This window comes from Malurus melanocephalus, unplaced genomic scaffold, assembly GCF_030028575.1.
Source record: "Malurus melanocephalus ecotype Western Australia unplaced genomic scaffold, MMel_1.1 scaffold_825, whole genome shotgun sequence".
NCBI classification, from domain to species: Eukaryota; Metazoa; Chordata; class Aves; order Passeriformes; family Maluridae; genus Malurus; species Malurus melanocephalus.
In genome coordinates this window covers 13,461-29,713 of record NW_026624057.1, presented here as the reverse complement: position 1 = coordinate 29,713, position 16,253 = coordinate 13,461, and the positions used below count along the sequence as shown (strand labels likewise).

Sequence of the window (16,253 nt, the reverse complement as noted above, 5' to 3'; positions counted from 1 at the left end):
GCTGCCAGTGGCCAGTGAGCAGCAGGCAGGATGGAGCCATTTCATCCTGCTGGGCTGCTTGGGAGGAGCACAAAGAGGATGATTTGGGACAGAGCCTGGGCATAGCCCGGCCTTGGCGGCAGACGGCCGCAGGCTTGCATGGAAGGGAGGGATTCATTCTATGGAGCGTGGCGGAGCGAGTGGCTCAGGGCCCTGCTCCCCAGACTGTGGGCACATTTGGGGACACATGGGCTGTGCTTAATGGCTTTGTGTCCTGGAATTGTCAGATGAGGTCGGAGGAGACGGCCGATTTGCTGGCRGAGAAGGCGCAGATCACGGAGGAGGAGGCCAAGCTCCTGGCTCAGAAGGCAGCCGAGGCCGAGCAGGAGATGCAGCGCATCAAGGCCACGGCCATCCGCACCGAGGAGGAGAAGCGGCTGATGGAGCAGAAGGTGCTGGAGGCGGAGATGCTGGCACTGAAAATGGCTGAGGAGTCRGAGAGAAGGTCAGAGGGTACAGCTTTGCAGCTGCCTCTGCTTTGCTTCTCATCCCCTTCGAGTTACCCCTCTGAGTTACCCTCCCTCGGCTTCTCATGTGTGTCCAACAGCAAATGCCCCTCTGGCCGTGATGGTTTCCCTGTCCAAAAGACAGCTCTGCCTTTGGGTGCTTTCTGCAACTCCCTCCTGCATTCCCCATAGTATTTGACAACATCAATAACAACTGGGGTTGTTTTTTTCTGGGTGGTAGATCCACATTCCCTATTCTGTGCTCATTCCTCTGCTTACCTCTCACTTGTTCAGTTCCCCTGTCCAGTTGTGAGCTCTGCTCCAGGTTAGCTTCGAGCTCTCCCCAGCTCCTGGAGACTTCACTCCTTGTTAAAACTGGTGCTTCCACCTTCCTGATAGCCAAGCCCAGCTCCCATGGTGAATGTGGCAGTGAACAAGTAAAAGATGAGCCTTATTTCCTTCCAGCTGATTACCCCTGTCCGTGTGAGACCTGCTGGGTGTCAGTCCTTCTGCTCGGATGAACACAGCCCTTCTCCATCTCTCCTTGCCCATTCCAGACCTGCAGTGCGATCCTGCTTCTCCATCCTCTCGTTCCTCCTGGCTCCAGTCTGATATTTGCTGTTTGCTGTTGGTCTTTGCAGGGCAAAGGAGGCTGATCAGCTCAAGCAGGACCTGCAGGAGGCTCGCGAGTCAGAGCGGAGAGCCAAGCAGAAGCTCTTGGAGATCACCAGCAAGTCTTCCTACACAGTAAGAGAGATCTGTATTGTAATTCCCAGTTCCATGTCCTCCTRTGCAGCCTGGAGGAGCCTCCTTCTCCATCCCAGTCGTGGAGGGGGCTGAGCTGTCTCATTGCTGCTCAGAAATCGTGAGCACTGCTTGCCCTTTTCATCCCTGCATCTCACCCAGAGCAGAACTTCACTATGCTCTTTTTTTATTTTTTCCCACCCACCTCTTGCTACGAGAGCAGAGGAGCTGCTGGTAAAATTAAAGCAGCAAATTTTAAACTAATTTAGCAGCCATATCAGAGCCATGCTTTGCCAGCACGTGTGGAGTGCAGCAGCTCAGCAATAACCTTTAAAATAGGGTTAAGTATGTCCTTACCCGTGTTGAGTGGAATAAACACTGTTCAGAAACTGTAAATTCATTCTTTGGGCATAAACTGGACCTTTATGTGCTGAAAAAAACTTACTGGAAGGGAGATTATTCCTTAATTGTCCATTAAGAGGATTTCACACCTTCCTCTGAAGCATCTGGTCCCAGTTCCTGCTGGGCACCGAAATGCCAGACTAAATGACCACTGCTCTGACTTGTCTGGCAGTTCCTTTCCTCTGCTTCCCTAATTGTGCCTGCAAACCCCATCAGGWGCCCCCATCCCTGCAGCTCACACCTGCCAGCATTCCTTGCTGGCCCAGGGGAAGGGGAAGAGCATCAGGAATGGGCTCGACAGATGTACGTGGGAGTTATGGACCTGCCAGCATCAAGGTTTGAATTTGTACCTGCAGGCTCCTTCCCCCTTCTCTGGAAACTTTATAGGAGCAGATTGGAGAGGGGTTGAGATGAAGTAACTCTTCATCCTGATTCTCRGGAGTTCCCTGCAGGAATATTTGGAAGCTGTTAAAATTTTTTAACAGTKATGGGAAATGATCAGGTGCTCTCAGCTCTGGGACACTCAGTGAAGTGAGTGTTGGCTAAAGCCCAGCTTTGGAGTGCTCCTTATTTTACAAGTCACTAGAATTCTGGGATGCACCAGCTTTCTAATTCTGGGTTCTGCTTGAGTGCAGGGAGGGGTGTCCTCATTGGAACTCTACTGCACGGCTACACCAGCCTGGGGTGGAATTTGGGCAGTTCTTCAACATCCATGTTCCCTCGTGTTGCCATGTCCATCCTTCCTCAAACCAGAGCCCCAGCTCGAAGTCCCTGTACCCACATCCTGGTGCAGGGGAGCAGCTGGGTCGCTCTGTTCTTGTGGAGTTAGAGCCTCATTAGTGGCAATGTTGTGGGATTGCATGGAGCTCAGCTCCACCCCTCCAGCTGCATCTGCCTGGAGGCAGAGCTGCCGCTTCCAGGCACATGGGGCTGTGTCCTGTCCCTTCCCTAAAGAGCCCTGGCCTTCTGGACGTGGCTGCCAGTGCCTGGTGGGGAGGGAAATGCTTTTTTCCTTCCCATTTCAGCGTCAGGGTCCCTTCGTGCAGCTGCTGTTCCTTTTCCTGCCATGGAATGAGGGCTGTGCTCACGGACTCCATGGCTGTTGTTTTCCTAGGTCAGGAGGAGGCTGGTGTGGCCAGCATGTCCATATCCAGGTGCAAACACCTTGCTGGGCTCTTCCATCCTCTGTTACACTTCCCTGCTTGCCAGCACGTGGAGGGACCCTGTTTTGAAAGGTGTTTTTGGCAGCTCTGCCAAACARTGCAGGATTCCAGCTTCTCTCTTCCTTAACAAGGGTGTAGTGTTGGGATTGTTCTTTTCCATGGTCCCTGACTTGTGCTGTGTTGGCCCCTGACACTGGGAGCTAAGCAGGACTTGCTAAGAGCAGGAGAGTAAGGAGGGAGTGGATGGATATAAAATCCTTTAGGCTGGAAAAGACCCATAATAGATCGAGTCCAGTCCCTAACCTAACTCTGTGCTGCAGAAAAGGCAAAAAAACCAGTTAAATATAAATATATATTTTAACTTTCCAGTCCCCAATTCTGGTCTTTAAAGCTTGTTTCAGTGTCTTTTTAGTCCTTGAAGCCCAGGCTGCTTTTCTGATGTCACTGCTAGGTGATGCATGAGAAGTAAGACATGGATGTGAGTTTCAGGCCGTCAAGGCTTGGAGAACAGCTCATTCCTTACGGACTTGGCAACTGCTCTTTGCCTCCCTGCACACCCTTCAGGTGCCAGATAAAGGCCATCACCTCCTCTCTGATCCCATGGAAGCTGTAACTGACTGGTTTGGGCTTGAGCAGCAAAGTAAAGGCAGTGGCAGCAACAGGAGGAGCTTTTCCTGTGGGGGAAGCCTCCTGATTTGCTCTGTGCTCCATTGGGATGCTCCGTGTCGCTCTGTATTCCGGAGGGATCGCAGGGATGACCGCTTGCCTCTATTAACGACAGGAAATTGCTGTCATGCAGCGACGGGGCTTTGCAGTTTGTTCCAGGTGAACAAACACATATGGAGAGAGCTCCCTGCTCCTTTAATCACCCCTGGATTGGAAATACCAGCACCCGCTGCAGGACCTGCCYGGGATTGGTGCAAATGGCAGGGAATCTGCAGTAGGCGTTCTACCCCTCTGCCCTGCTCAGGTGAGACCCCACCTGCAGAGCTGCTCCAGCCCTGGGCCCAGCACAGGAAAGATCTGGAGCTGCTGGAGGAGTCCAGAGGAGGCCACGGAGCTGCTCCAAGGGCTGGAGCCCCTCTGCTCTGGAGCCAGGCTGGGAGAGCTGGGGGTGCTCACCTGGAGAGGAGAAGGATCCAGGGAGAGCTCAGAGCCCCTTTTGGAGCCTAAASGGGCTCCAGGAGAGCTGGAGAGGGACTGGGGACAAGGGATGGAGGGACAGGACACAGGGAATGGCTTCCCAGTGCCAGAGGGCAGGGATGGATGGGATATTGGGAAGGAATTGTTCCCTGGGAGGGTGGGSAGGYCCTGGCACAGGGTGCCCAGAGAAGCTGTGGCTGCCCCTGGATCCCTGGCAGTGTCCAAGGTCAGGCTGGATATTGGGCTTGGAGCATCCTGGGACAGTGGAAGGTGTCCCCAGTGGAACTGGATGAGCTTTAAAGTCTGTTCCCACCCAGGCCATTCCTTGATTCTGTTAAATGCTTTGCCCCAGGTATCAAGCCTGTGCCTTTGACAGCCCTAAACCTGCTCAATCRTTGTTTTTTCCATACTCTTCCTCACTCCTGCTACTCTCTGACTTCCCCACCAATTTTTTCCTTGCTTGTGGCAGAGCTGTGCCGAGGGAAGGGAAAGACATGGCTGTAGCAACCCTAATAAATTGGCTCAGRCCTTAATGGCTGCAGCAACTGAAATTCCTGTTCAACTGTTACTGCTGCTGTTGGGAGTTTTTAAAAACAAAACCCAACAAAGCTTGTGCTGAAAAAAAACAAGCTAAAGGTTGTTTGAAGGCCAGCAGGCWGGCTCAGATGCTCCTGGCTCCCCCGCGCTGCAGGGACGGGAGAACCTCACGTGGGAAGGGCTTTGGGAACACCTGTGTGCCTTACAGGGAAGGGACTTGAATGTCAATGGGATGCAAGTATTTAAATCAGTTAAGTGCTTTGGCAGACCTGTCCCCTTTCCTTCGAGACTGGAATTTAGGCACTGAGCTGTCCCTTCCAGCGCCTGCTCCAGAATTAATGTGTCTTTGTTCTGCAGAGGGGGAGGAAGGAGTTGGGTTTCCTTGTCATGTGGGTCTTAACTCACCTGGAATGCTCCAGCCAGGCCAAGTGCAGTTTTAGGCACCACCTTGTTTATGCTTGTCCGAGATGTTTGTGTTCAATGAAATGTTGTCCCTCTCAGCTTTGTCCGAGCTGGGAAGGAGCCCTGGCTGTTTGTGAATTCCAGGCTGGTGCTGACGGAAGAGGCAGCTTATTGTGCAGAGTAAATCTGTCACCCCGGTGCTTGCAAGTCTTGCTGAAGTGGAGCTAACTGAAAACAGTGCCTKGAGTATCCCAAATAGGAGAAATCAGGGGAAGAAAGAACCAGGGGAAGCACAAACTCTGGTTTGTGGGAGCAGGTACCCRGCAGTGCCAGTCCAGGTTTGGACAGGTGGTTTTCCTTACAGGAACCCCTTAAAGCAAGAAGGAGCATCCAGGAGTGAGGTGGGGGATGCTGGGCTGGATTTCTCATATCCCAGAGCAGGGCTGGCAGCAGTTGTGACTCAGCCCCATCTGATGCCACTGTGCCACCCTTGACGTGTGCCCTGTTTGCCACCTCATGCARTGTGCTGCAGGAGCAGAGCCATGACTCCATCAGGCTTTTCCTCTCCTCCTAATGAGCCCATTTGTTAGAGGTGTGACAGAATTTTTGCCTGAGAGGAGGAAGGGTCATTTTTTAGCAGCAGATAAAATCCGAGGGCCTGGCAGTGTGTGTCACTGGGGGATAGCAAAGCATTCTGCAGGAGGAAGAAAGTTCCAAATCCTTGCTTAGGTGTTCAGGAGTGTTTTGCTGTGTTACCTCAGCATTTCCAGCTGAATCTAGAARTGCTTTCTAAACCTTTGGAACTGTAAATTACTGAGGAGATAAAAATGTGTCGCTGCATCTCCATGGACCTTGCTGGAATGGCATCCTTGGGGTCACATTGGTCTTTGCTCGGGCTTTGTGGAGCTCTGGAGTGCAGGACTCTGCTGTCACACGGGGCCTCACATTGTCCCTGTTCACAGCTTGAACTTTATAAACCCGATTTAATGTTAAATAGCTGACAGATGACTCCCAAGAGGCAGCTTCTGTCCAACTTAAAGTGACACAGCAGTGATAAAACCTCGATATTACCAGGTTTGTCAAGAAATTTTGAAGGCAGGTGGCGTTTTGTCTCCTCTTTAGTGCTGCAAAGAGTCCTGGAGGAGCAATGGCTTTGAATTGAGGAGCAGATTGTGAACGGAGCAAGGGGATCTCCAGATGCTTGGGTCTCTGGGCTCAAGTGTTGCTCTGATTTTACATTGCTGTAGTGACACTTGTGTGGTTCAGAGTGATTAATTGATGCTCTCTCTTCAGCAGCCCATGAACTCCAGCACCACAGCACTGCCCACTGACCTGCCCAGCTTCAATCTCATCAGCGAGAGCCTCTCCTTCGACTTCAAGGATACGGACATGAAGAGGCTGTCCATGGAAATCGAGAAGGAGAAGTACGTGGCATTCATCCAGTCTGGGCTGGGCTGGGATTTGTGCTGGATGTCAGCCAGGGGTGGCCAAGAAGTCCAAGGGCACCTGGGCAGTGCCAGCCCCGGGGTGGCAGCAGGAGCAGGGCAGTGCCCGTCCCCTGAGCTGGCACTGCTGGGGCACCTCCAGTGCTGGGACAGCTCTGGGAGCCTCCTGACAGGAGAGCCCTGGAGGGGCTGGAGCGAGTCCAGGGCAGGGAACGGAGCTGGGGAAGGGKCTGGAGCCCCAGGAGCGGCTGAGGGAGCTGGGAAAGGGGCTCAGCCTGGAGCAAAGGAGGCTCCGAGGGGACCTTGTGGCTCTGCACAACTCCCTGACAGGAGGGGACAGCCGGGGGGGTCGGGCTCTGCTCCAGGGAACAGGGACAGGAGGAGAGGGAACGGCCTCAGGCTGGGCTGGGGAGGGACAGGGGGGATATTGGGAAAATTCCTCATGGAAAGGGCTGTCCAGGGCTGGCACAGCTGCCCAGGACAGGGGTGGATCCCCATCCCTGCAGGGATTGAGCAGCCCTGTGGATGTGACACTTGGGAACACAGGTCAGTGGTGGCCCTGGCAGTGCTGGGGAATGGATGGACTCAGTAACCTCAGAGGGCTTTTCTAACCTGAACGATTCTGTGCTTGTCCTGGCTGGGCATTTCCCTGGTGGGGATCTGGTGTCACACACCTGTCCCTGCCCCCTGCTCCCAGGTGAGCTCAGGGCTCTGCTCCAGCCTGTTCCTCTCCGTGTGGTAACCCTGGCTCCTGCTCAGGCTGGAATTGCCACACGGTGGTGGAAAGGGTTAACAGCAGGCTGAGTGCTGGAGCCCTGAGCTTGTGGCTTTGTAGGGTGTCCRGGGAATGTGGAGATAGCTGGAGTGTGTTAAGGTCCTGGGTTAGGGCTTTAACCCCTTTTCCATGGAATCTGTGTCACATTCCTATATAGAAAGTGTTCGCCAGCAAGTTTGGATGTGATTATGAGCTTTGATCTTGTGTTTTCCTGAGGGTGTAAGTGTAGCCTTCAAAATTACCAATTGAGCAGAAATCAAAGCAGATCAGATTTTAATCTCTGTAGTAATAATGTGCTTTGTTCATCGATTGGGTCAGAGATCAAAGCCACAATGGCTCTGTCATCCCACTCCGGCCACAACTTCCCGAGGGTGCAGTGACACACCCCTGGATCCCAGAGGGTGCTTTCGTTTGTGCCTCTGCTCACTGCCCTCTCCGCTGTATGAAATCACTGACCTGGAGACAGGAGATTAAGAACTTTTTAAAAACTTCTCCTAAAGCCAGAAGGAAAAAGATAGGAGCTGAAAATAACAGGATAATTCCTAGTGCCGTACCCAGGTTGCTAACTAGGTCATGCTGCTCTCCTAAGTAGGGAGAGCTGTTTCTGCCAAATGCTCAAAGCAATAGGATGCTTTGCCTGTCTTCTCTGGGGCTGTTCTCTTTMCTCGGGTGCTGGGACAAAACCTCACTACAACTTTTGGCACTCAGAAGGGTTTCTGTTACCCGGCTGGCCCTCTGACCTGCCTCGGGGGGTTCATCACAGGTACAAAACTCATGGTGTGGTTTTTACCRTTGTTTTTTCATGGTGGAAGGCAGTTCAGAGTGTGTCCTGGCAATGGCTGGCATTTGGGGTTGGGTTTTTTCCCCTTTCTCTCTTTTTTTGGGAGCCTTTCTCTCTGCCAGGGATGCTGTGTGGCTACAAGACACCTGATATTTTGAGGACAGCGCTTGCTCCCACATAGTTTATGAGCTAAATCCCTCTAAAACATGACAAGTCAGTACATCAGGGTCCTTTCTCATGGAAAGATTCGTGGATTTGAGTTGTAGAGCTGGTTTGGGAAGGGGTGCAGGGGTGTAGAGCCCTCTTGAGCAGCTGCTTAAACTACTGTGTGGTTTAAACCTGTGTCAGTTTCACTTGCAAATTGGGAGCCTTAAAATACCGCCCAGCTTGGGTTTAATTTTGTATAATAATGTAACTTACACTTTTATTGCTGGGTTGGCTGTCTGGGTCCTGTTTAATAAGGAACAAATAATTGCTCTGAGCAGTTCACTGTGTGCTATAAACTGATATTATCGGTTCCACATGCTAAAAATAATGAGGAAAAGCTGTTTCTGTTGTAATTCTGTTATCAGGTGTCACCTCACCACGTACAGCTGGTCAGTGCTAACCCGGAGATGTTTTGTCTGTGTTTTAGGGTGGAGTACATGGAGAAGAGCAAGCACCTGCAGGAGCAGCTCAAYGAGCTGAAGACAGAAATTGAGGCACTGAAGCTCAAGGAAAGAGAGACAGCTTTGGATATTTTGCACAATGAGAACTCCAGCCGGGGCAACAGCAAGCACAACACTATCAAAAAGGTATCAGAGGGCCCCAGTTTGTATTTTCCCTGATAAAACCTTTTAGAAAGAACCCTTAAAATAACCCTGCTTTTGATAATAAAATCATTGGATCTAGGTTTTCTTCCCCAGCTGCTTAGCTTTGATGAGAGAATTCCAGCTCGTGGTGATGCTGGTGTGTGGATCCAGCCTGATCTCTCCAGTGGYGTGGGGAGGGATGTGAAAGTCTTGCTGAACCTTAAAAGCTGTCCAAGGATGTTACTGGAAAGGATCTGCATCCCTAGTGAACAGGAAAAGCCCTCCCTGACTCCTGCAGCCATTCCCTACCAGCAKTGAGCTTGTCTGATGAATAATGAGGGCAGAAATACTCCTGACTTAGGAGCTCTCTGTGGAAAAAGCCCAAAGCTCTTYCTCTCTTTTAATCTCTCTAGAGAAACCTGTAGTGCAGCTTCAGTCACTAACAGCAAAGCCTTTGCTGGCAGGGGGTGTGAGACCTCTGCTCCCAAAATGGAGCTGACATGAGGAACTTTAGCCAAAAATTGAGACTGCCTGGGTCTGCTGACCTGAAAGCTCACAGCAAAACCCCCTCTTTATTTCTACATCCCATCCTTTTCCCTTGGCTCAGGAACGAGGGGCTGGGGCACATCCACAATGGATTTGCTGGGATGTGGTGGTTGGCCCCACTCACCTGCAAAGGCTTTTCTTTCCCTGCAAAGGCTTTTTCCTGGCTGGCTTTCTGCTAGCAGCTGTCCTCAGGAAGGATTCGGAAATCTGTCCGGCATGGGACACTGGCTGTGGTAACGACTCCAGGCTTGAAAAACAAATCCTGCTCTCTTTACTACTCCCAGCCTAGAGTTGTGTCTGAAAGAATTTGGAAATATCAATTCTTGCCGACTTTCATGGCTGGGAGTTTGTGATCACTGAATTGGGGCAGGAAAATGAATCTAGCGGGGCTCACTCGCCGGTTTCCCCGTGCTGGCCTGGAGCTATTCAGGTTCCTGTCACACTAGAGCAGAGAAAATAAAAATCTTCACAGCCCCTTTTGTCATTATAGAATCTGGAGGCGTTTCTGCTCCCAGTGGGTTTTGGTAGGATTTGTCTCCGTGTTCCAAGTCCTTGGTTTAAACAGAAACTGCTAAATTTTCACTTCTGACAGAGAGGAGTTCATAGAGAGCTGATGGTCCCATTTGTCTCCCTTAAGGAGGGTGGCTGGGCAATCATTTCCCCGTCTGTCAGGGCTTGTCACGGTGCCGTCACTTTGCCTTCCTTTGAAGCTGGAGTCTCATCTTGTCCCCTCCCTTCCGCAGGGAGCGGGGCCTGCATCCCAGYAAGGAGCAAAGGTTCCCAAATAACAGACTATTAGTGGAGACATCAGAGGCAAATTACAGCCTGCTCTGCTCGGGAAGGTCAGCAGGGCTTTTGTCTCTGCCGTGGAGAAGGCAAGGAAAGCACAGGGTACCAGGAACGGGATCTCAGTCCAGCAATCTTTCAATGGCACCAACCCCTTGCCTTACCTGGAAGCCGCTCATCGCTCCAGGCAAACCCTAAGATCCCACAAATCGCCTGCCCTCCCATCACACGGGATTATTATTATTTGTTGTTCGTTTTATTTTGCTGGTTTAGCCTCAAGCCCAGGGCAGAAGACCTATCTGCATTTGAGAATTCCAAGTAGGTTGTTCCAAGGTACTCTGCGTGGGGGCGCTGGGTTGTGGCTGTGGCACTAACCCGTGCATGAGCTTGCCTGCGCTCCGGCGGCACCGGCTGCCCGCGGTCCAGCCCGGCCCTCCCTCCCTCGGGAGCACTYCCAGCCTCTCTGCATTTGTTCCTACACCTGATCCTCCGTGCTGGGAAGCGGCTTTCTTGGCAGAAGTTGAGTTGGCAACCTCGGAGGGGGAGTGCAGGTAGAGGCRCTTAAATAATTCAGCGCGCCTGTTTTTTTACACCGGTGGTTGGGAATCTATTGGAGGTGCAGGGCAGCCTTTGAAGATTCCTTTAATGAAGTAAACCAGCACCTTCCCCCCTTGTTTGCTGTAGAAAGGAATTCAGGAGATAGAAAAAAAAAACCCAAACAAACAGCCAAACCCCATCAGCTYTGCTGCCAAAACTGTCAAAACAGGCTAAAAATGCGCAGCTCCATCGCGGAGCGGAGTGGCACGAGGACACTCTGCCTGTTTGAGGAGCATCCCAGGAAGGTAAAGCAGAGAATTGAGGACATCTGGTGTCTGCAGGTGGCTCTTGGGCCAGGGGAAGCCCACCAGCACATCTGGGACAGGAGTTGTCCTTCTGCCTGCACTGACTTTACCTGTCCCTTGCCACCTCCAGCCAGGGGATTCCTGCTCCTCTAATGCCATGTCTCTTCTTCCCAGAGCCTGCTTTCCTCCAAGGATTTGCCCTCAATCCGCAGGCTGTGTGTGTGTGCAGAGCATCCACTCCCTCCATTGGGAGGATGAGTTTGGGGAAGCTTTCCTGCTCTTCCCTGGAGCATGGTTCTTGCACAGCCGCAGGGTTTAGGGAGCTTGGAGTCGGTGGCACTCAGGGAAGTGCTGGGACAGCAGCACTCATGGGTGGCAGAGCTGGTGGAAAGTGGTTTTGGAAAAGACACAGCAATTCCCCAGCCCCTCTGGAGCTCAGGAGCAGAGGCAGGAGGATGTTTTACCCAGGAGCAGCCAGCACAGGTTCTTCAGGCTGTTCTTCACTGCACCAGCCAYTYCAGGGGCTGTGAATCCTTGGAGTTRGGGGTCTTCCCTGTTCTGCACTGCACCAGCCATTCCAGGGGCTGTGAATCCCTGGAGTTTAGGGTTCTGGGGAGCTGCAGGTGTTCCCAAGACAGGCTGCTCTCATTGTTAAGCACTTCCACGGGGAAGAGGCTAAAAAGGGTGACCCTGCAGGTTTGGGCCACCTTGGAGGAGGTGTTGGATATCTCCAGACAGACTGGCCGTGGATGAAGCCCATTACACCCTCCCCCCTGGCTTGAAGAACTCCAGGACAGGTGAATTTGGGATGAAATCCACCTGTGGCTGCAGCACAGGAGGAGGTGAAAGGCAGCCCTGGCAGCAGCTGGGAGCGCTCCAGTGGCCGGGAGGAGCCCCCAGAATTAAAGCAGCTGCACGACGAGCGCTGCGGCGTGACCTCCGGGGTTTGCCGCCTGCCTTTGAAGGCGCCTGCGAAGTTTCTCATGTTTAATTACGTGGTTAACATGCTAATCCCTTTTTATGAGCTCTGTGGGCACAGMACAGGCACCTCATCTGGAAGCTGCTCTCCCTTCTCCGTAGCTCCCCGCCGTGGGCTGGTGCTGTGGCTCCAGCTGGCTCTGGTTCCGGAGGGTTTTGTCACYTCGGCTGTGGTGGAGGGTGTAAAACCCACTTCTTCCTCATCTCCTCCGCTGCAGCAAAGCTCCCAGGACAGGCTGCTAAAACACAATCGCCTCTTTGATTCCAGTTGCTTTCTTCTTGCACAGTCATGCTTATTTACTGGGATTTAAGCCCTTTGAAGTATCCAGGCAAGGAGCAAATCTCCACGCCTGTTCCCAGACAAGCGGCTTTATCGTTGAGCTTCTGCTCCTTCCACAGGCAGCCTTGGCCTCTCCTGCCAGGCTCTCACATGGCTCAGGSCTCTCTCCAGGCKCAGCATCTCCAGCTCAATCCCAGGAGATCACTTTTGGGCCCATGGGGATCTCGCAGATCCTCCTTGCTCCTCTCCTGGCTCTGATCCTGGTTGTGGTGCAGCGGTGCCCTTGGCTTGGGTGATGATCATCATGAAGATGCTTTGAGATGCTCTCAAAACTGGGGGTGCTCACATGGAGAAGAGAATGCTCCAGTGAGAGCTCAGAGCCCCTTTTGGGGGCTAAAGGGGGTCCAGGAGAGCCAGAAAGGGACTGAGGACAAGGGATGGAGGGACAGGACACAGGGAATGGCTTCCCAGTGCCAGAGGGCAGGGATGGATGGGATATTGGGAAGGAATTGTTCCCTGGGAGGGTGGGTAGGCCCTGGCACAGGGTGCCCAGAGAAGCTGTGGCTGCCCCTGGATCCCTGGTCAGGTTGGATGGGGCTTGGAGCAGCCTGGGACAGTGGGAGGTTCCCTGCCCATGGCAGGGGTGGCACTGGATGGGCTGTAAAGTTCCTTTTGGATTTAGTCAATGAACAGAAGCACAGAAGGGTGAGTGAAGCAGAGCCAAGAGGATTTCTGCAGCCTTGTCCTCCCTCGTGCCACCTTTGGGATAGGCTGTGCTCTGTCCTTGTGAGGACTCTGGTGACTGGTGGTGGCACTGCTGCCTGAGTGTCTTGTCATGCAGACAGGATATGCCACCCACAAATGTCACAAGGCTCCTTCATCATCTGGACAGGTGGAAGGATTTTGGGAATCTGGCACTTGAGCAGTCACATTCCTTCTCTCTTTTTTCCATCTGCAGTCTGCTTGGGATCCCTGAAATGTGTCCCTTGAGGACACATTCACAATTCCTGTGGARTGCAGGAGGAGATGGAGGCTCATCCCACGTGGATCTTGCCCCCACACCCCCACATGTGAGAGGCCACATCCCTTCCACGTTCATTTTYTTCCCGGTTCTCCTCGGAGCTGGGAAGTGAAACTCCCAGGCAGTTAAACTGGGACACGGCAGCCTCTTTTCCTTGTTTACAAGGAACAAGAGGAAAGTAGGAAACGTCAGGGCTATCAGCTATTTCTGTGGCAGCCTTTGAAAAGCGTTTCCTTCACATGAAGCGTCATCTTCTCCTTTCAAACGGGCTCATCAAAGCGTCGGGGGCTGGGGGACAGTTGTGCTCAGGAGAGAATAAACGGCAGCGTGGGAGTGAGAGGAACGGGGAGGGAAACGGGGGAAGAATCACAGGAAAATAGGATTTGGGTTCAAAAGTGACAGTGGGAAGGGTCCCATCTGGCCGGTGGGACTGGGGAGTGGGCAGGGATGGAGAAAGGCAGCAGGGCAGCGAGTGGAGAATGAAGAGGATTTGGTGTGGTGATGAGCAGGGATTGTAGATCTTCCTGGCAGCAGGAAAACATCCTGGCATCACACGGGGTGAGGGTGGCTCAGGTCCCCGGCCGGGCTGCAGCATAAACGAGGAAWCAGCAAGGAAATGAGACATTTTCAACCTCTCCCTGCTGGGGGAGGCTTGGGGGCAGGTTSGTGGGAGTTGCAGCCCCTTCCTCTGCCCACTGTGTGGGGATGGCCCTGGCTCCTGGGGCTCGCAGGAGCCTCAGGGTTTTCCCTGGATTGGGTTTGTCTGGCCCCAGTGCTGCTGTGCCTGCAGTGATTGGGGTACCTGCTCCAAACCRCCTGTGCCTGCCAGGCACTTATTGGGTTGTTTTGGTTTGTGTTTCCTAAACCAGATCAGTCCAGCAGCCCTGGGCAGAGCAGGCTCAGAGGAGCTCTGGATCAGGAATGCAGGGAGCGGGACTCTTCCCTCTCCTCCCTTCCTCAGATCTTGATTCATTTCAGCTCAGGCCGCTTAATTGCGCTGCCTCTCTCTCCCTCTAAATTTTCCTTGATGGCTCTGGGTAGAGCATGGGGAGCCCACCCTCCCTCCTGCAGGAAGGAGATTATCATAATACTGCTTGTAAATCAATTTTTTTTCCCTTTTCTCTGCACTGACGAGGATGTAACYCCCTCTTAATCATCCTGCGCAGCGTTACGCTACGGGGAGGGATATTTATTTCGCTTCATCAGGCTGGGAGAAGGGGATGTGGGGACTGCGGAGAGTTTTTGGAGGTGTTGGAGGCTTTCCCCCCGACAGGTGACGGAGAGGCCGGTGTCTCCTCTTTGCTTTCACATCCCAGTGCAGAAAAGGAAGGAAAACCAGTTGAAGGAGTGGGATTTCCCTGCAGAGAGCTCCCCGCACCCACCCGCTCCCGCAGTGCTGGCTGGGATGAGTCAGGATGCCCCGGGAGCTCCCCTTGGCTCTTCCCATCCTCCCCCAGCTCATCCCTCGGGACTGGTCCGTGTGGTGGGAGCCAGGGTAKCCCTGCCTGTGCTCCAGAGCCRGGAAAAGAGCAGTGAAAGAAGGACRAAGGGAGGGGAGAGTTCTCCCTGCTGGCGCAGAGGCACTGTGCAGTCAGGAGCAGCCCTGATTCCAGTGCCTAACTGCAGTTGGATGTGAGGGGGCAGCTGCCTGGGGTTGCCGGGCAGTCCTGACCCTGATCCTGGTCCTCACTGGAAGGGGCCCTAAAGCTCATCCCATTGCACCCCCCTGCCATGGCAGGGACACCTTCCACCATCCCAGRRTGCTCCAAGCCCCARTGTYCAACCTGCCAATGTTGGRCACTGCCAGGGATCCAGGGGCAGCCACAGTTTCTCTGGGCACCCTGTGCCAGGCCTCCCCACCCTCCCGGGGAGAAGTCCCCCTGGCTTTTGCACTTCTGGTGGCAAAATCCAGCTGGGAGCCAGTGATCCACAGGGCACGGCCCTGTTGGGAAATCTGTTCTCACACCTGTCCATGGGATTCTATCTCCTCAAGACTCATCTTTGCTCCCACTCCCCCTGTGGCTGCTCTTCCTATGCCTCAGAGTCCCTGGATGGGTTAAAAAAACTACCACTGAGCCTCTCCTGGAGCCTTTGGATGTTGTGGATGAAAGCATCCAGCGAAGGAGCAGGGCTGCATCTCTCCTTTCTCCCTGGGYTTGTGCTGGATGCTCTGGAGCTCTGCCTCCCCCTGCTTCCCAAATCTCTGGGCTGAGGCAGGCACAGCTTTGGGCTCGGGCTGCCCTCAGGGTAGCCCAGGACCCCAAAACCACCTGGGGAGTTAATGGAGAGCAGTGTGTAGTTAGAGGCAGAGAGCCAGGCTGGGAACAGTTGGTTTCCTTGATTTGCCTGAGGGAAACATCTTCCCTGTGCTCCATGAGCGGCTGCAGCCGGCAACGCTCTCCCAGCTCCACTCTCCCAGCTCCCTTCTCCCAGCTCCACTCTCCCAGCTCTGCTCTCCCGGCTCCCTTCTCCCAGCTCTGCTCTCCCGGCTCCCTTCTCCCAGCTCTGCTCTCCCGGCTCCCTTCTCCCAGCTCTGCTCTCCCAGCTCCCTTCTCCCAGCTCCGTTCTCCCAGCTCCCTTCTCCCAGCTCTGCTCTCCCAGCTCCCTTCTCCCAGCTCTGCTCTCCCAGCTCTGCTCTCCCAGCTCTGCTCTCCCGGCTCCCTTCTCCCAGCTCTGCTCTCCCAGCTCCCTTCTCCCTGCTCCGCTCTCCCTGCTCTGTTCTCCTGGCTCTGCTGTCCCAGCTCTGCTCTCCCTGCTCTCTTCTCCCTGCTCCGCTCTCCCTCCTCTGCTCTCCCAGCTCCCTTCTCCCAGCTCTGCTCTCCCAGCTCCCTTCTCCCAGCTCCCTTCTCTCTGTTCCACTCTCCCAGCTCCACTCTCCTGGCACCCTTCTCTCTGCTCTTCTCTCCTGGCCCTGTTCTTCCAGCTCCCTTCTCCTGTCTCCGTTCTCCTGGCTCCCTTCTCCCAGTTCCACTCCCTCGGCTTCATTCTTCCTGCCAGCAGGGCTCTGGGTTTGCCTGGGGGATCCTGCGGGCATCTCTCCTGGCTATGCTGGGAAGGAATGAGCTCCTGGGGGCTCAAAGAATGAGTTCCTGGGAGGGTGAGAGGCAGGCAGCAGAAGGGATGGATTCGGAG

General features: G+C 53.8%; 1 protein-coding gene across 4 annotated transcripts in view; it reads left to right on the top strand.

Moving 5' to 3' along the window:
• The window catches only part of NF2 (NF2, moesin-ezrin-radixin like (MERLIN) tumor suppressor), a 46,116-nt gene that overhangs the window by 27,836 nt on the left and 2,027 nt on the right, over nucleotides 1–16,253 (top strand). Inside the window, exons 12-16 of one of the 4 annotated variants that reach the window (XM_057385423.1) lie at nucleotides 267–484; nucleotides 1,127–1,232; nucleotides 6,173–6,300; nucleotides 8,512–8,671; nucleotides 10,274–10,318. In XM_057385423.1, coding sequence (XP_057241406.1) covers nucleotides 267–484; nucleotides 1,127–1,232; nucleotides 6,173–6,300; nucleotides 8,512–8,671; nucleotides 10,274–10,309 — 648 coding nt within the window. In that variant the 3' untranslated portion in view covers nucleotides 10,310–10,318. Of the gene's footprint in view, nucleotides 1–266; nucleotides 485–1,126; nucleotides 1,233–6,169; nucleotides 6,301–8,511; nucleotides 8,672–10,273; nucleotides 10,319–16,253 lie in introns of all 4 variants that reach the window. The other 3 variants (XM_057385422.1, XM_057385421.1, XM_057385420.1) reach the window with 3 other exon arrangements.